At 37.9% G+C, this 19,848-nt stretch overlaps 1 protein-coding gene across 3 annotated transcripts in view; it reads right to left on the bottom strand.

Moving 5' to 3' along the window:
* Positions 1 to 19,848, bottom strand: part of GIGYF2 (GRB10 interacting GYF protein 2) — a 97,236-nt gene that overhangs the window by 1,611 nt on the left and 75,777 nt on the right. For 2 of the 3 annotated variants that reach the window (XM_034439725.3, XM_034439726.3), the window contains 15 exons: positions 17,943 to 18,102; positions 16,611 to 16,777; positions 15,010 to 15,101; positions 13,242 to 13,349; positions 12,246 to 12,340; positions 11,407 to 11,507; positions 10,656 to 10,814; positions 7,520 to 7,678; positions 6,649 to 6,882; positions 3,247 to 3,369; positions 2,793 to 3,017; positions 2,500 to 2,708; positions 1,355 to 1,509; positions 726 to 886; positions 249 to 396 (listed from right to left, as the gene is read on the bottom strand). In XM_034439725.3, coding sequence (XP_034295616.2) covers positions 249 to 396; positions 726 to 886; positions 1,355 to 1,509; positions 2,500 to 2,708; positions 2,793 to 3,017; positions 3,247 to 3,369; positions 6,649 to 6,882; positions 7,520 to 7,678; positions 10,656 to 10,814; positions 11,407 to 11,507; positions 12,246 to 12,340; positions 13,242 to 13,349; positions 15,010 to 15,101; positions 16,611 to 16,777; positions 17,943 to 18,102 — 2,296 coding nt within the window. The remainder of the gene's footprint in view (positions 1 to 248; positions 397 to 725; positions 887 to 1,354; positions 1,510 to 2,499; positions 2,709 to 2,792; positions 3,018 to 3,246; positions 3,370 to 6,648; positions 6,883 to 7,519; positions 7,679 to 10,655; positions 10,815 to 11,406; positions 11,508 to 12,245; positions 12,341 to 13,241; positions 13,350 to 15,009; positions 15,102 to 16,610; positions 16,778 to 17,942; positions 18,103 to 19,848) is intronic. The other variant, XM_060683001.2, reaches the window with a different exon arrangement.

The following is a 19,848-nucleotide window of genomic DNA, read 5'->3' as shown; positions in this document are numbered from 1 at the left end:
CATGAGAGCCAGTCTGATGGGATGATGGCTTCAGTCTAGAAACTGGGAAATCCTGCCAAAGATACTTGGATAATTTTAGGCCAGTTGCTCTCCCTCAGCTCTAGGGAGAGGGAAGCAGCAAACTACTTCCATAAAGTTTTGCCAAGAAAACTGCAGGGATTAGTCCAGGCAGCTGTCAGAAGTTAAGGCTGACTTGAAGGCACACCAATGTTACAAATTAATTATAATTTGAAGGTTCTAAAACTCACCTAACAAGCTTGGATCTGCACGAACCATTTTTTGTTTCTTCTTCTTTTTGCCACTCTGCACCGCTTCAAAACTGGACTGCTGATTGTTGCTCTGATTAGTTTGAAAGACTGTATGCAAAGAACTATGGTTCATCCCCCATACAGAATCCTGGAAATAAAGGACATATTTTAAGGTAAAATTAAAATACTTGCCTAAGAAGCATTCCCCCTATTGTAGGAACGTATCAGAAGATATTTTCATATGCTATCAGTTACCTGATAGACATTTTCCAGATGACCATAGTTTATTCCATTTACTTTTTATCTATATACAGTTTTAAGAAAAGCTTCAAGATGAATAGTTTCTATATTAATACATCCATGCTCAAACATGCTTCCTTTTTAGGAACAATTCCACATCCATCTGATGCATTTTTCTCTGCCTGAGTAATATCTATTTCTGACTTGGAAATATTCCCCCAAAACAGAAATATGAACCTGCTGCTGCCGTTGTTGGTTGGCTTTTTGTTTGGCACGGCGCTCAAGAAACTGCTTGGCAAATTCCTTGGCTTCAGGGGTGTCCCCAAGATAAGCTCTGATGTAATCATGAACCTCATAAGGAGATTCCACTTCTTTCAGGAAAGAAACAAATGTGGGAACTAGAACAAGAAGAAAGATTCAATTGTGAGAACTCTGTAAAGAATGTTCAGTAATGCAATGGACAAGAGTTTTCCAGTATCAACTATTTGATAAACGTCTTTAAAAACTTTATGTAAAACAAAATTATTTCTGCTTGAATAAAAAAACAAAAAATGTTTCCTATTGTCACTGAATTACTTACTAATGAAAACAACAGGCTACTCCTACTTTAATTTTTCAGCAATGCAGAAAGTCCTGTGCTAAGATCTACAATTCAAAAGTATAAGTGGTATTATGCAGCACAATTTATATATCCACTCCTCAAGAATATTGAGCAATGAGTATTGGATCTTCTATAATTTTCTCATATTTATTTAAACTATAAAACAGTATCATGGATTTAGAATGCAATTATGATACTTCTTGTAATATGTGGTAGCATGCATGGTATATATTGTAAGATGCTTGTACCTTTTACTACTGCTTACCATCCAAGTTGTTAGCTGTGTTGAGTGCATGAAGCATTTGTTCACACCACTGAGTGAATCCATCCTGAGGTTTATTAACTCCCTGAAATAATTTCAATAACTTTTCTTCTTCTTCTACCTTCTTATTATGCCTGCTCGTAACACCTATAGATTTACTGGGACAAAGAAAAACACTATCACAGCAGAGTATGAGGAAGAGATGTAGACTGCCAGGAACAGTATAGGAAGAAACCAGAAAACTCCAGCAATCTATCAATTATATTAAAAAATCATATGGGTGTACAATAAGGTATAATCTTAATAGATGCAGCCAGCTGGACTTACTATCTATCCATTTGCTCCTACTTATACTTATTTGGCTCCATACTGGGCTGGACTATCCTTCCCCACCTGTTCAATGATTACCTTCCATCTTTCTATCTGAAAAACATGTGTCACAGGGAGGCAGTCACGGCAGAGGTCTTGCCCTGTGTGCATCATCCTGGATATTACTGGACCTAACATATATGCTAGAGTAGGTTGTAAGCCACCCAAAGTTCAGTATTAAGATGGGTGACTATACAAATGTTTTAGGCGGGCGGGCGGGCGGGCAGGCGGGCAGGCAGGCAGGCACGCAGTGCCTTGCTAGAAACCTGGAAAATGTGAATTCTAGTCCTATTTTAGTCATGAAGGCCATGAGGAAGGCTTTGGATCAGTACTCTCTCTTAGCCCAACTCACCTGACAGGGTTGGTTGTTGGGGGGGAAATAGGAAGAGGATGGAGTATAAGAGATGTTCTCTGCCTTGAGTTATTTATAAACATAATACAATTATGTATTATGCCTTGAGTTATTTATAAACATAATACAGGTAAGATAAATAAATCTTTTTTTAAAAGCCAGATTTAGCTTTTGGAAATGCATAAATCACTCCAGGTTCTTCTTAAGACAAAGCTGGATAGCCCACTGCATGTAATGGCCTTTTACCCTGCCTAATACTTTTCTCAGTTATTTATACCAGCTAACCTAACATGTGATGAAATAAGCAATCCTGGTTGTGCTGTGGTTTGATAGAAAACTTTCATCCACTGAACCATTTATAAGAAATGCTGCAAGCTTTGGCATTGTCTAACAGAAGAAAGAAAAATTCAACCATATACATTCTTACCTGATGCTAGCATTGTTCTTGTTTTTATTAGTTGCATTACGAGGGCCCACTTCTTTGATTGCATCATCCCAGAATCCCATGTTTGAATTTTTTGTATCAGCATTACTCCAAATACTACTGACAAGATCTGAAGCCCACTGGCTGCTAGGATTTGTGCTTAGAGAGCCCCATACTGAATTGCCAATGCTGGTATGCCGATTTGAATGTTGCTGGGGAACAAAAAGGATGAAGTATTTAAATCTGTCTTGACTTAAATGAGAAATTATAAACATTAAAAAGTAGGAGCTACTCACTGTAGTGCTGCGGGCTCTGCTCTGCTGCTGTTGCTGTTGCTGTTGCTGCTGCTGCTGCTGGTGTTGCTGCTTCTGCATCTGCCTTGCCTCTTCCTGCTGTATCTCCAAGAGAGATTTTGTAGTCCCGGCAGACTTGGCAACATTTCCCCAACCAGACAGCTTCTGTTGTTGCTGCTGCTGCTGCTGCTGGAGAGCTTTCATTAGTTCACGCTGTTGACGCCTTTGCTAGAAGATAGTAAGTGCAAAACTTGATTGCAAAACATCACAGGAGTGCCCTCTAGTAGCCACCACTCATATTAGCAAGCAACAGTGGATTTTTCAGAAGCAGAAAAGAATGGGTAGAATCATGTAAAGTCTTTCACTATGCACATCCCAGGCTTAAGGAAACAAATTCCAAAATTCTCTCTCAACAGTTACCCAAAACTATTTATTGTTTGGAAACTATAACATTTACCTCTTCTCGAACTTGTTTTTCTCTCTCTTCTTCAAGCTTTTGGATTTCTGCTAATGATAATGTTGCCTGTGACTGACAAGCTCTTGAACTGGATTGCTGACCCCATGTTGAAGAAGAAGGGAGCTAGGAACAAATGTACACAGAAAATACCAGTTAGATTCTCCTAACGGAGACAAGAAATACATCAAAAACGAGATAAAGAATAAAGAAACGGTAACAACAAGACTACAGGTATTAACTTAATCACAATTTGCTTATTGCTCTCTTATACTGTACAATTGCAATCTTTTTCTGTATAACAGCCAAGCTTGTAGCTCAATATAAATTTCATATTGCCAACAAAGAGAAATAGTTTCTACAGCAGTAAGGTTCAGACTAACTGTGAAAAATAACTGGATTTTACTGAGCTTAAATATCCCATGTAAAAGAAGGGAAACAGCTAAAACAGTTGAAGAACCAGTAATTCAGAAGGAAAAGCCAAAAAAGATGTATTAACAAAGGAAGACCATAGAAGTATTCATGAGACAGAGACTTTGGGCAAACTTTTTATCTAGAATGATTACGGTAAAAGTGAAGTGGTTTGCCATACAGGGCAGCCTTGAAAAACAGAAAAAAAAGAAGCAGTATAGTATAATGCATAAAAATACAGCATTGCTTATTATAACTTGCGCCCAGTTGTTGAGTGACCATTCAAAGTTACAGTGGCGCTTAACGAAGGGATTTATGACTGGTCCCCAAGGTTATAGCTGTTGCAATGCCTCACCGTCACATGATCAAAATTAAGGCAATTAGCAACCTGCACACGCTTAACCACCACAGGGGTGCTTTAACTCCCCTGGCTCACCTACCTATACCTGGCATTTATATCCTTTTGGCCCTCTGCACTCTGTGGTCCCTGCCCTGACCCTTCACAAGGCATCTGCTGGCTGCATGAGATCTCTTCCCCAGGTTGTGCACCGTGGTTTCCTCATGAGACCTGGGGTAGATCAACTCACATGGTCAGCAGCTGCTTTGGGAAGGGGCAGGATGGATGTATCTCGTCAGCTGCAGGACCAGACATCGAAGGTCAGTTGGGGTGGCAGGGGCCTTGAGTGTACAGGATGGCAAAGACAACTACGGTTGGAAATGGGACACTTCCTGGGATGTTGAGGCTTTGGGTATATTGTTGTTGGAGCTTCCTGGGGTGAGACAGTTTTGCACTACACTGCTGAGCAGGGACTGCTGAGGCTTCCAGATGCAAGAAAGGGTGCAGAGCAGCCAAAAGGGCAGAGATGGTGGGAGGGAATAAGCAGCTGGGGAGAAAGGAAAACAACAGAAAAATCAAGGCTTGTGGCTGGGAGGGTTTGAATTGGGGTGGGTTCCTCACCTAACAACCATTGGAATTTGTTTAATAGCAGCAATGAGGAGTGCCAGGATTGCTGTTGCTAAGCGATGTAGTCAGATGACATGACATGTTATGATCGCATTGCTTAGCAATGGAAATTCTAGATCCAACTGTAGTCGTAAGTCACGGAATACCTGTATTTGTTTTGCTAGAGTGGTAGATTTCACCACCGATCAAGGGTAGTATAGATTCAGAAAAGTATTACAATCTGTCTTTAAAATAATCACATTCTGTAAATTATATAAGCTTGCATCTTTTGGGTTAACTATTTAGTTTCAGCTTCTTGTAGAAAAAAAATATGATGGTATTAAAACCCAGTGTTGTGACCACTAGAAATATTGCACAAGTAGTCTTTGCTTAATGACCCAAATAGGGGCCAGAATTTCCATCACTGGTTATTAGGTAAAACATGTGACCACAGTGCTTAGCAATAGCCACTCCAGTTGTTCCTGGTTCTGGTCATTAGACAAAGACCATGCTGTTGTTAGACAAGGAACTCACATTTCTCTTAGCCTGCACAAATGACCAGTTCTGTCCTGCTTCCTTCTCCTCATCCAGGCCTGGTGAGCTCCCTTCAGCAGATGAGGTTCTGCTGTCCTGCCACGCTTGCCTCTCATTCAGTTCCCCCCCATCTGCCTATCTCCCCTGCATTTCTAATATTTTAGCTGCCCTCACTCCACCTCCCTCCTGCAGCTGACCTTCTGTGTCTTCTTCCTCCTGATGCTACTGCAGGAGGCTTTGCTAAGGACCAGCAGTTGCCTCAGCTGACAGTGTCTTGTGAACAACAGGCGGGGGAAGATGGCAAAGGTCAGCTGGGATGGTGGTTGAATGCAGGGTGTAATGCATGGCAAAGGGCCAAGAGCTGGATAAACTGGGTGCGCTCTGTCAGTAGTAGGAGGAAGAAGGCGGCAAAGGTTAGTTGGAGTAGCAAAGGGCAGGGCAGCAGGAATGACAGAGAAGGGGAGGTAAACAGGTAGTGGGAGCTGAAGTACATGCTATGGTTGTAAATGCAGGCGATTTACAACCATACTTAGTGACTAAGGTCACTAAAGGAATGATCATTAAACCAGGACTACCTGTTTCCTCTCATAGTTCTAGATTTAGAACTAACTCATGCTACTTGACAAAATGTAAACGTTTTTGTTTAGGGCAGGAGTGTCAAACTCCATTTCATCAAGGGCCACATCAGGATTGTGTTTGACCTCTGGGGGCCAGGTGGGCGTGGCCAGGGTGGGCGTGGCCAGCTCGACATCACTAATGTCGGCTGGCCTGAGGGAATTCACTGTCTCCGGCGGAGGAAGGAGAGGCCAGGAAGAGTGCCAAACCCTTGTCCTCCAGAGGAGCTACCCTGTCCCTCTCAGGTTATGCGGAGGACCCTGGATGACGGTGCAGGCTGTCCAGAACCCTAGGCAGCAGAGGGCAAGCCCCCATCCTGGCCCTCAAGATCCAAGGGCCCTGTGACCCCATAGTCCTGAGCTTCGTTTTTGGCTGCGATGGCCTCCTGCAACCGTCTGCCAGTGAAAATGGAGCTTGGGAAGGTGGCATGTGGTCCTCCTGAGCTCCATTTTCACTAGTAGACCACTGCAGGAGGCCATTGTGTGGTCTTCCTGAGCTCCATTTTTGCTGGCAGAGGCATCGCAGGCCGGTCCTTTGATGTTTCCAGGGCAGCCCCGCAGGCCAGATCTAAGCACCTCACAGGCCGGATCTGGCCCCCAGGCCGTGAGTTTGACACCCCTGGTTTAAGGAGTAAAGAAATAATACCCTGAGCTTCCTTTGGAGCTCCAAAGAGGGCTTATTCTCTGTCTACCCGAAACACAGAACAGCAAACAGGCTGCTCATTGAAATAAGAGATATACTTACTCGTTCTAAAGTTAAAAACAGCAACAATTGTACAGATTTTGCAGAATTAACAGGATGAATTTCTAGTCTCATTATGAGCATAATTCATATTCATTTGATAACAATAGTCATTATTCATTTGAAAACAATACAAAAGTTACACTGAGAAGCATTGATACCTTCATCTGCGCGAGTTGCTGCTGCTGCTGTTGCTGCTGCAATCGACGCAAAGCTTCCTGCTGCTGCTGCCTCAGCCTCATAATTTCCTTCTGGCGTTGGAGTTCCAGCTCTTTCCGCTTCCGTTCTTCCTCTTCTTGCTGCTGCTGAGCTGCTTCTTCTTCCATGCGCAATCGGTTTTCTTCCACCTGACGCTTGGCCTCCTCTTCACGTGCCCATTTGGCAGCCTCCTCTTCCTTTCCAGTTCAGAAAAAAAGCAAATCCTCTAAAGTTCTAGATTAAAATGTTTACTTTCAAAGCAATTCTACAGACACGTACGTATTCTCTGCTTTAATTAATGCAACTTGCTCCAAAACATAACTATTGGGTAGAATAGAACTAATTTCAAATAATTCAACTGAACAGTCCTAAAAAATGCATTACACCCTAGTGTATTTATATATTAGTTATATAACTCATCTATCTACTCCCATGTGGGTGACTTGAATGCAAAAACAGACATAACTTCTGAAAAAAACAGATCAACAAAAAGTAAACATGATAGTACATGTAACAGGTAGGAAAGAAACACACTCGAACTAAACAAAAACTGCACACCAAAGAGGAACACCCTGATATCCCAGTGTTGGGAAAACAGGTTTTCAAGGTCCATTTAAAAGCTTGTCTAGTTGAGGTAGTATTTTCATTTATCAATTCTGAATTGTTAAAAATCTTGTGTTTTAATTAATAATAATCTCTTTTCTGTTTCATCTAGAATGACATATTAAAAATATAATAATAACTGGGGAGGAAATATGCAATATCTATTGCCATAAAGGCAACAGAGATTATCAGGTCTACTCATTCTGAACAAATCAGCATCTTTCTTTTCACCTGTTTGCGAAGCAACTCTTCTCGCTGCCGTCTTTCCTCTTCCTCTCTTCTCCTTTCTTCCAACCTTCTAAGTGCTTCTTCCTGTTGTTGCCGTTCCTCTTCCTCTCGCTGCCTCCTTAGTGCAATTTCTTGTTCCCGTTGTCGCCTGAGAGCTTCCTCCTTTCACAAAAAGAAAAGTTAGACTGCACCATTAGTACCTAGTAAGACTGTATAGCCATGTCTCTTTATTTGTAACATAATCATAAGATTAAAAGTATAAGACCATGATGGCGAAGGTGGCCCACAGAGCCCTCTCTGCGGACACTCGAGTCGTCATCAGCTGCTCTTCCGGTTTCATGTGCATTCCAGTTTGGGCACTCAGTGCCGAAAAAGTATCATTGGTATAAGACATCCCCCTAATCTAGTTGCTCATAGTCAAATCTTGTGCACGGTCACTCATGCCCTCGTCACCTCCCTACTGTAATGCTCTCTACATGGGGCTCCCCTTGAAGAGCACTTGGAGGCTCCAACTGGTTCAGAATGCGGCCACGCAGGTGGTTATGGGCGCACCTCGTTACGCCCATGTAACACCTCTCCTGCGCGAGCTGCACTGGCTCCCAGTGGCCTTCTGAGTGCAATTCAAGGTGTTGGTCACCACCTTTAAAGCGCTCCATGGCATAGGACCAGGATATCTATGGGACCGCCTTCTGCCACCAACAGCCTCCCACCGACCAGTTCGCTCCCACAGAGAAGGACTCCTCAGGGTGCCGTCGGCCAAGTTATGTCGGCTGGCGACACCCAGGAGAGCCTTCTCTGTCAGAGCTCCTGCCCTTTGGAATGAATTGCCCCCGGATATTCGTAACATCTCTGACCTCCGGATCTTTCACTGTGCCCTCAAGACCCTACTGTTCCAACAGGCGGGGCTGTCTAACTGAATGATTTTAAATTGGGTTTAAATTTTGGGTTTTAAAATTCTGCCAAAACTATTTAATTATTTTAATTAATTTTAACTATGATAGTGTATATTTATGTTTTAATTCTGTCTGTACACCGCCCCGAGTCCTTCGGGAGAAGGGCGGTATATTATTATTATTATTATTATTATTATTATTATTATTATTATTATTATTATTATTATCATCATCATCATCATCATCATTACTACTACTACTACTACTACTACTACTACTACTACTATTATTATTATTATTATTATTATTATTATTATTATTATTATTATTATTAAATCTGAAGTGAAAAATCTCGACTACTAAAAAGCTGGTAGCATCCTGGAAATCTGTGTTGTTATACATCTTTTATTAATTGGATAAAGAGCACCAAGGACCCCACAAATTTATATAGCTTCATTTCTTTTTTAGCCCCTAAAGATTATTTGTGCATTCTTTATTTAAAGTTTACAAGCAATATGAGGAGCTGAATATTGTAAAATTACTATTCAAAAATTATTTTTTCTTATAAATTTGTATACACAATACATAACTGTGGCACTATCTGCCCACCCTGATGCCTCACTCCCTAGAGTGTGGCAGATTCTGCTGGTTGTTTTCTTGCTGCACAAAATGTTTCAACAAGAAAGCTCCTTGGCTCATTCAAAATGAAGCACTATGGATGGAGGAACTGATGAGTAGAAGTACAGTGGGTTTTCTTTGATCATTGCTGTTCATGTCATTCAAGCATTTTTTAAAAAAATTTAAGCTAGCAAATTGTATTGGCATCATCTGAAATCTCAAGCATTTTTTAAAAAAATTTAAGCTAGCAAATTGTATTGGCATCATCTGAAATCTCTGTCTGCCTTTTAGAAAGAGAAAACCTTGTAACTATTAAGTAATTATTACACGCAGAGTACAAATAAACAGACTACAAGATTTTTTTTCAGGAAATTATGTTATAGTTTTAAAAATACAAACAGAAGGTAATTGGAATGTTGATTAAATTATTGCTTTTAAATATTTGGATTTTTTCCATTTAATACATAATTCTCTGTTGTTTTTTTTGTTGTTTTTTTAATTTGATTTATATGCCGCCCTTCTCCGGAGACTCAGGGTGGCTTACAATGCATTAAGCAATAGCCTTCATTCTTTTGTATATTTTATACAAAGTCAGCTTATTGCCCCCACAAACTGGGTCCTCATTTCACCTACCTTAGAAAGGATGGAAGGCTGAGTCAACCTTGAGCCTTGGAGAGATTCGAACCAGCAGAAATTGCAGGCAGCTGTGTTAATAACAGGGTGCACTAAACCACTGTACTATCAAGGCTCTTGATTTTTGAGACTATAGCAGTAGCATTTAGATTTATACACCGCTGCATGGTGCTTTATAGCACTCTCTGGGCAGTTTACAAGGTCAGCATTGTTTGCATATTGCTCCCAACAATATGGGACCCCATTTTATCAACTTCGGAAGGATGGAAAGTTGAGTCAACCTTGAGCCCCGTCAGGATCAAATTCCATGCTGTGGGCCGTTTTGTTGCAATACTACACTTGCACCACTATGCCACATTTGAAACATGTTTTGATTTATTTGATTTCTATAGCCACTCATCTCAACAAGTCACTCTGAGTGGCATAACCATAAATATAATTAAAACAATATAAATAAATAAATAAATATATAGGGCTGCTGAATAAAGTTACCACCATAGATATATGGATGTTAATATGGTCAAGAAATGAGGCCCTTAATACATGTCTGCCTCTAAGCCTGGGCACTTCATTAGGTCATTTATGAAAAACCACATTCAGGGACATCATAATTTTGAAGACAGAATGTTCAAGAAGGCAGGGGCTATAGCAGAGAAGACAAATCTGCTGGTGCTTGCAAACCGATTCTGTCTACTTCATCAAGGTCACTTATCTCAAATAAATCTACAAAACCATGCTTCAGGCACCTCAATCAGTCTTGCCCGGTCAGGTTCAATTCTGAGTGAATCTGAACATCTTTATCTGACAGACAGTTACAACATTCTTCAGAGCGGCCCTGAAGATGTTCCTATGGCTTTACTGATATAAGGTAGAAAAATGTAAGAATAAAATTAAATTCTACAATATTTCTTTCTTACACACATGCATAATACTGGAAAAATGGCATCTTTTTTTAACATGACAATAGTAATAATTGAACATATTTGAATTATCACCTGCTTCCTACGAGCTAACTCCTCTTCTTCTCTTCTTTTTCTTTCTTCCTCTTGTCTCCTAATTAGTTCTTCCTGTTGCCTCCGGAGCTCCTCCTGCCTCTTACGCTCTTCTTCTTCTCTTTTGGCCCTTAATTCAGCTTCTCTCCGTTCCTGCTCTAGCTAAAATTTAAGAGCAATACTGGAAATATGACAATAGAATTATCTCTATAAATAACTGCATGATTCTTGCTAGTATATGATTTTGCCTTAGCATCCTTCCCTACAAGTATAGTAGTGAATGTCTTCCCAGTATTTTGTCTTTATAATGTGCTAAAACAATATCTGTTCCATAATTAACTATTCTTTATTTAATGTCCAACCAAGAAAATAAATAGATCATTGAACAAATCAACCCAGAGTTCTCGCTCAAGGTGATCTATTTATCCTACTTTGGACACATAATGTGACGATCTAGTTCTCCCATAAAAGCTCTGAAGACAACCAGAGCAAGGTGGATGTGGTAATCAATATACCACTGAAAGAACTGAAGGACCAAGTTAGGACAGATTGTAATGGAGAAATCCATCTATGTGATCACTAAGAGTCAACACCAATTTGATAACACGCAGTTAATCAACCAATTGTAAAATATTGCACTCTAATTATGGCAAATAGCATCTGCCACATCAAGTAAATTGCCACAAAAAGATAAATTAGAGGTTGAAGTAAAAATGATTTCATGTCATATAGTAAAATATACACTGCTCCTTACCTTTGCAACTTTGGCCTTTTCAAGTTGCTGTAACTGTTCTAAAGCTGGTCCCTGAGTTGCAGTATCGATTGGGAGGTCCCAGACACTACTTCCTTCCCAGACTTCAAAGCAAACAAAGAAAAAATAGAGACTGCAGATGTGTAATGTATATAACTCAAGTATATAAAAATAACAAACATTTAAATTGGGAATAAGACTAAGTTAGTACCGGTAGTAGTATATTCTCTAGTCAATTAATTGAATTTACAGTACATAGCTTTGGCAAATTCTTATATTGGAAACCTTTTTTGTTCCTAAGGATTGGGTTCCTATGTGGTCTAAAGATATGGAACATAAAATCCAGTTGGATTTCTCAAGGAAAAAATGTAGAAATTTTGCGCTCTTAGAAGTTACCTAGTTAATGTACTGCTGTCTTAGATTTATATAAATAGGACCTTAAATAGTTTGAAGTAAGGAAGTGAATGTTATTGAATACATTGTTCAGCTGATTGGCTTTAGTATGTCATTTTTAATATAAAATGCTTTCTAAATATTTATTTTGATTTGATTTCTTCTGCATTTTTATTGTCACTGATTGATTTCTACCATTGTCTCAGAATTCTGCTCAACAATAACCCCTATCTCAGTAACAATTATAGCTTATTATATCCAAATCCCACAAATCATTGTTTCATAACTGCTTAAAATTATGGTTGCAGATCTTGGCTTGCTATGAATTTCAAACCACAGCTTTAGAACTTATGTTACTTGCAATTTCACAGAAACTTTGGTTTTATAAATAACTTTTAATATTCAATCTAAATGCAGCCAATATAAACACATTCAAAAACTGTTCCTACCAGTAGTTTGTGGAGCAGTTGACTGAAGTTCCCAAATTGAACTAGTGTCTGACATTGATCTTGTTACAGGTGGCACCATGTTCTGTTCAACTTTTCTATAACATAAAGACTGAGAGTAAACACACTCTCGCAGGACAAAAGCTATCTTGTTTTAATACATTTGTTTTCTTTCCTTTCAGAAAGCCAGTTTTAAGGTAGTATTGTACTTCTCTGTATTTTCCAGGCTTGAGCAAAATCTTTCATGAGCAAAAAGTTTCATAAAAAATTTGAATACTATCAGCTGGAAATTAAATACAAAGTCTGCATTATTGAAAATAATTATATTGCAGGAAGATACAAATTAATAAATATGATATAAATAGTCCTGCAAATACCAGATTTCTAGTCAGGTAGTCCTCAATTTACGACCAGACACAGCGAAAATTAAAACAACACTGAAAATGGGACTTACTACTGGTTTCCAGCAAAAACTGCCCCACAGTGAACAATGAATTTGCTTAACAACAGCAGCATTTGCTTAACAACCAGCATGAAAAAGTTTATAAAATCAGATCCAGTCATATGGTGACCTGCTTTATAACCATCATAGCTGTAATTGCAGGTTCGATTACAGGAATAACTGGAGGACTACCTGTAAGATTTTTTTTACCCTCATTCCATTTGAGGAAGCTGAAGAATCTTGAAAGTACATGTTACCCTGTGATTTGGTTCTGCAGAGGCTTCAGTGGAATGAGGACATGGTATTCAGGAAGAACCCTTACCACAGCTCCCTGAACACCAGAATATGAGAGAAAAGGAATCCCAGGAAATTCTACCCATCCCATTCAGTGGACAAAATTCTCTGCTGGATCAATAAGCATTCCTTCAATAGTATGATACATTGGTAACATACAAAGTAAATAATGTAAAGCACGAATGAGACAGATGATTGCATGCAAATAAAGATGTGTATTTGTCAGAGAAACACATCAGTGGCCAGGGAACCAGCATATTTACCTCATTTTAAGTGCCTGGAATTGTTGCAAAAGGAGAGCCAGCTGCTGCTGCTGCTGAGATGAGACAGCTGCTTTTTGCTGTTGTGCCATCACCTGTGCATATTGTTGTCTTCAAAAGGAAATGCAAAAAAGTCATTCTGACTTACAAAATCATTTTTTAAAACTTTTAAAACCTTTATTAATACATGCACATATAACACATGCCCATGTAATCTGATTCTGGAAACATACAATGGTCTGACTATGCATATACATAAGCTGCAGAAGCTAGTATCTCTACATCTCCCTTTTGCAGCCCTTAAGAGAATCAAGAACACCCTGATATATGCTATGGAGTACTGGGATGGAAGTCACATTAACTGGTACCTTAAAACAAAGAATATTACATTAATAGAAAGACTAATATCAGATCATAGAACTATATTGGAGTCCTAAAATATTCTGAAGGGTATAAAAATACCCTTTATCCCATTTCTTTATCTTTATATTTCACTTTCTGAAAATATATACTTAAAAGAAGAAAAATGTTAAACTATTACTAAAGCTCAAGATGACTCTCCTCCATGTTAGTTATCTATTTTTTAGAATTTGTATTATGTATAACATATTGCACTGTATACTTCAGTGTAAATAAAGTTTTAAAAAATAAGGTCTATATTATATAAATTGCAATCCCCAATTTTTATAATAAAAGAAGCGCAAAATGTGTAATTTGAAAAAGACTAACAATAAATAAGCTTACAAAAAATTACAAATTGATGTGGACGAATAGATAATTAACAGATATGACTCCAGACCACTAAAAAAAGACATCATAGAAAAATGATGGTAGAAAAAAACTTAGTGGTCCACTGAATCTATCCTTTGAGTTTGTTTTTTGTTTTCTTTTTAATTAATTAATTTATTCATTATTTTTAATTATTATTGTTATATATCATTTATTTTTATTTTAAATTTTTGTTGGATGATGGACATGTGCGTATCCCAAACACATTTAAACTCGGTTACTGATGATTGACTCACAACCTCCGCTAGAAATTGGTTCCAAGCTTCCACTACTTTTTCTGTGAAGTAATATTTTCTAACATCACTTCTGAACTTCCCTCCTGTCAGTTTGAGGTTATGCCTTCATGTTCTTAATTTTTGCTTAATATTGAAAATACTGCCTTCTAGAACCTTATTTGCATCCTTAATATATTTAAAGGTTTCAATTATGTCACTCCTTTCCTTCTGTCCTCCAGGTTGTACATACTCAGTTCCTCCTGCTCTCTTGATATCTTTTGTTCCTCGGATCTCGCACCATTTTTATTGCCCATCTCTGCACTCAATCAGTCTTATCAATATCTTTTTTAAGTAAGGTCTACAGAACTGATACAGTATTCCAAATGGGCTTTGACTAAATCCATACATAGAATTATAACCTCCTTTTTCCTTCTGATGATGAATGCAACCCAGAATTTTATTTGCCTTCCTAGCAGTATGACCACACTGTTTGCTCATTTTGCAATCATCAACTATGGGCACACCTAAATCCTTTCCTTCCATTGCTCTGGCTAATACTGTACCCCCAATACTGTACCCTACTGAAGGATTCTTTTTCGCTAAATGTAAATGATCTTACATTTTGAAACAGTGAGCTGCAGTTTCCACATTTTTGACCAATTTTCTAACGATCATTTTCTGTGTTACGAATACCCCCAGGAGCATCAAATCTATTACACACCTTTGAGTCATCAGCAAAAAAACCCACAGACTTTCAATAGACTTACTGTAACAAAAATTGCTGGTACTGGAGATGCTGCATTTGATACATGGCTGTCAATTCCTGTTGTCTAGTCAGACGTTCTTGGTCCAACTCACCCTGAGGGTGTAAACAAATCAGTTACCAAACTTGGAGGAAACTGTACCACCTGTTTGATCATAAGGTGGTCCTCACACTTAATGACCAATCGTTCAGTGACCATTCAAAGGTGCAACAACTCTGAATGGATAGTATATTTGACTGGTCCCTAAAACTATGGCCTTTGCAGCATCTGGTCTGCAGAGGCACTTAAATTCTCTTCCCCCACTTATCTCTCCCCATCTCAGCCCATTTGGCCTCCTTACAGAGTGGCAATTTAGATTAATGATTTAGATTAATGCAATGCTCTTTAATTGGACTTAAATCTTGAACAGCATTCTCTAAAATCTGGTAGCCAAGTTGTTCACTAATTCACACTTTACTGGAAATACGCTTTCTCTTATCAAGAGCTGCTAATTTGTTTTTGGGCACAAGCCACAATTCTCAAATATTTGCTCATTTTAAAAGATCTGCTTCAGAGGGACTTTTTGAACATTTAAAGTAAGATTACACTGGTAGGAATAGAAGAAAGATATTTTCTGTTGTGGCAGAACTGTTGAACTTTTCTATTAAAAGCATGGATCTACTTTATTTTCAAATGAATTGTTAAAGCAATTTGGTTCTATGTTATTATGAGATGTATGGGATTGTTTTATTAAAACAATCTTTTTAAAAATATTGTTGCATGTGAAAAAACAAAGTTTCAGGTATAAGTTTACTCAGCAATACTTTTTGAACCCATAGCCAATTCAGCAATACTTCTATAAAAATAGGAATATAAATATAAAATTAATGAAAAGAAGAAGAAAATGTAAATTATACCATAGTATTGCCAAGAAAACTACACTGATATAGTCACATAGTCACCAGAAATGATCAGGTAAATCTGAGCCCAGATAGGCTGCATTTGCCAAAATTATCCATATATCCCCTTCCTGCAGATTTGACGAGGGCTATCATAGCTCATAAAGCTAAGAACACTGTAGAAAGTTCAATGACTTAAGTGTTCAATTTCCAGCACAGGCACCTGAATCACATAAGATCTAATACCAACTGTAATCACTGTGTGTATCTCATGAGTTCCCATATGGATAAAATCATATGTTGACTCGTGTTTTTCAGATAATGTGTAAATCCATAAAAACATATACTGAAATAGTCTCCCTTCTACAGTGTGGAATCAATCTCTAGTATGAGGGCATACTATAAGGGATCATTCTAGTTTGAGAGCCCAAATAAGGATGATACATATCATTCATTGATATCCAAGGTAAAGTAATACCTGAAGCAATATTACGTAAAAGCTTTTTGAATAACAGCTTTAAAAATCAGTGAAATGACTCTGCCTTAATAGTAAGTCCTATGCATACAACTCTCTTGTTCCACACAAGGCTTTTTGCACCTCTCTCTTAAAAATAAACATGGAAAATTGAGGCAGTTTCCCTAAAGTTCAAAATACAAAAGTATTTAAATAAATTCCTACAATCGGCTTGTCTGGTCTAATTGTTTTAATTCAGTTTATGAATTTACCATATGCAGAGGTGATGCTGGCCCTGGAGTGAAAGGGACCCTGCCCCATATTTTCATGATGTCTCCAAGGGGCTGGAAGCTGTCATCGCATGCTCTTTTCACCAATAATGACATTGTGAAATATCCAGCTTGGAACCACTCTGTCATCTCCTGATTACTGAATGGACCTGCAAAATTACCCACCAACATATATACAAAGTTGAAATCCACAGAAATAAGTGAGAAAACATCCAATCAATGTTGTTCGAACAATCACAGATGCATGTAAATTTATTAGGGATCATTTTTAATATTTTACCTATTTATTTATTGGGTGCCCTTGGTCAGTTTTGACTCATGATGACTTTCTGGACTACAAGTAATCCTTGATTTACAAATAATTACTTAATGACAATTCAAAGTCCTGACATATCTACCTGGAATTGGGGAGGGGGGTACTTATCACTTTGATTCAAAGTTTTCATGATCACATATTCCATGGTCATGTGACCGCATTCAGATGCTTGGCCATTTACATAATTACATTTTATGAGTTTTGCAAAAAAAATGGCATTTACTTCCTGTTTTCAGCAAAACTGCTCAGTGAACTATTAGTTCACATAACTGTAGTGTTTGCTCAAAAACTACAGTGATTTTCTTAACCACAAAAAAGGTCATAAAATTAGATTGGTCATGTGAGTGATCTGCTTTATGACTATAACGAATTATGAAGTGATGGTCAGGCTTCATTATGGTTGTAACTCAAGGGCTACCTGTAGTCTCTGTAGTTTTCTTGGCAAGATTTTTTTCAGAATTGGTTTGCTATTGCCTTCCTCTTAGAGCCGAGAAAGAATGACTGGCCTAAGGCAGCTCTAGAATATATATATATTCTAGAGCTTGAATATATATTCTTGGCCTAAGGCAGCTATATACAGTATATATTTTTATCTTGACTTTTCTTCAAGGAGCTAAGTAATATACATACCTCATTTTTATGTTCACAACATTGTGAACCAGATTATCAAAATGACTAATCCAATGTCATCTCCTAAGCATTGACTGAATGGAGTTTTAAACCAGATTCTCCACAGACCTGTTCTGACATTCTAGTCACTACAACTACATTGGCTTTCAGAAATTGCTAGACATGCCATATTTGCTGACATGTTTAACAGTTATAGCTGATAATCTTCCCAATGAAAATTCTGTCTGTCCGTCCATCCACCCACCCACCTACCCATCCATCCATCCTGTATGTGATTTCTCTCTTGTTTCTAACAAAACAAAATGAAAAAACCCCTAACCAAACCAAACAAAAAAAAAACCCAAACCAAACCAAACCAAACTACTTACCCTGAATTTCTCCTTGAGGATCTTTGTAGAACCATTTTTGCATGGACTCATGGTGTAGTGGTATTGAAGTACCCTTTCCTCTCTGCTCTTGAAGTTTGGCTGCTAATCTTTCATCATCCAAGGCACTATCTTGCAAATATGCCACCATTTTTTCTGCTTGCTATAATTAAAGAGAAATTGCTATAAAGCAAACAGCTGGTAAAAGCAATCACTGAAATATAGTGAAAATACCTTTGTAATTAATATGATTGGAGGTAGAAAAGAAAAAAGCTATTTAAAATCTTTAAAACTGGTCTTATATTGCACACAATTATATATGTTAAGATGCTCAATGAAAATTGGTCACATAATCAATGAAATCAACAAATAAGTTTCTGCATTAAAAGGCAGTTTGAAAGAATGTTGTTTGTTAGTCAATACAAAACTGATTTAGCAGACAACAATATTTGTGCTTTAGGGGGAACTCAAAACTAAAGAAGAATTGAGCAATCAAGAGATTGATATGGCAAGGTACTCAAAAGTGCAGATACATCCTAGATATGAGAAAGATGTTAAACTATATGGTTTTTATAATGAACTAACAGAACTAGACAAAATATTAACAGGGACAGAAGGAAAATTGATGAAGAAAATGTACAGCTACTTATTAGACATGAAATTGGAAGAAGAACAAGTAAAGGAGACAATAATAGTATGGGCAAAAAACTTTGGTTATACAATAGAGTTAGACAAATGGCAGATCTGTGGGATAGGAACTATAAATTAACAATGTCAACTGCATACAAAGAAAATCTTTCTTTGCATACAAAGAAAACCAGGCTCAAGGTTGACTCAGCCTTCCATCCTTTCTAAGGTAGGTAAAATGAGGACCCAGTTTGTGGGGGCAATAAGCTTTGAATAAATATACAAAAGTATGAAGGCTATTGCTTAATGCATTGTAAGCCGCCCTGAGTCTCCAGAGAAGAGCGCCATATAAATGAAATTAAAAAAAAAAACTGTATAAGAGGTTTTATAGATGGCATTTTGCGCCAGCGAGGTTGGCAAAGATGTTTAAAGATAAGTCGGTTAAATGCTGGAAGTGCCACCAGATACCTGGGTCATATTATCATATGTGGTGGACATGTTCAAAAGCAAAAAAACGACACATACTGTTTAATTGAAGATGGAATTATTATATTAAAAAATTAAAAAAATATATAATAATAATAATTGTGCTTTAGAACTTGAATGTGAATTACTTATTAAATTAAGTTTACTGTAAATCACAAATCAGTGAAAAGAACTTTTGAGATCATTAACATCAAGAGGAACGGTCAGTTACATGAATTCACATTTGGTCACACAAAGGTTCTATTTACAACCAAATAACGTGATCTTCAGGGCGGTCTCTATGAGTCCCAAATATGACTTAAGGTAAGCGAAGAAAGGCCTATTGAACCCTCATCCACCCAATACCAGAAATTGGATCAAGGAAAGATCGGCTCACAACTACTATAAATGCAAATTCTATGAGAGAAGGTGAAAGGATTGATAGCCGTTATTTTGACATCAGTGTGGGGTAAACTAGAGAAATCAGGGACTAGAAGATATATTTTTGGGTAGATGTAGACCAAGTCTCTCATGATTCACTACATCTGCAGATTTTTTTTTAAAGGAATACCATCCACTGGAGCATAAAATGAAGAAATGCTGAAAGGTATCATTTTGAAAGTTCAAATGTAAGAGGAATACCGAAGTGTATAAATCTGATAGTGAAGAGACCATGCTTAATATGATCGCCAAACAAACTGTTTAGCTACATAAAAAGTTCTTGTATAAGACTTCCAAGAAAAAAGAGATGACACATCTATCTGAGGCATAAGGGAAGACTGAGGTTCTGGGGCTAGACTGAATGGCGAAATGCAAA

Source organism: Pantherophis guttatus, chromosome 6 (genome assembly GCF_059756535.1).
Source record: "Pantherophis guttatus breed Tessera chromosome 6, ASM5975653v1, whole genome shotgun sequence".
Taxonomy (NCBI): Eukaryota; Metazoa; Chordata; class Lepidosauria; order Squamata; family Colubridae; genus Pantherophis; species Pantherophis guttatus.
The sequence above is the reverse complement of the archived record's forward strand: the minus strand, read 5'-3'. Positions and strand labels throughout refer to the sequence as shown.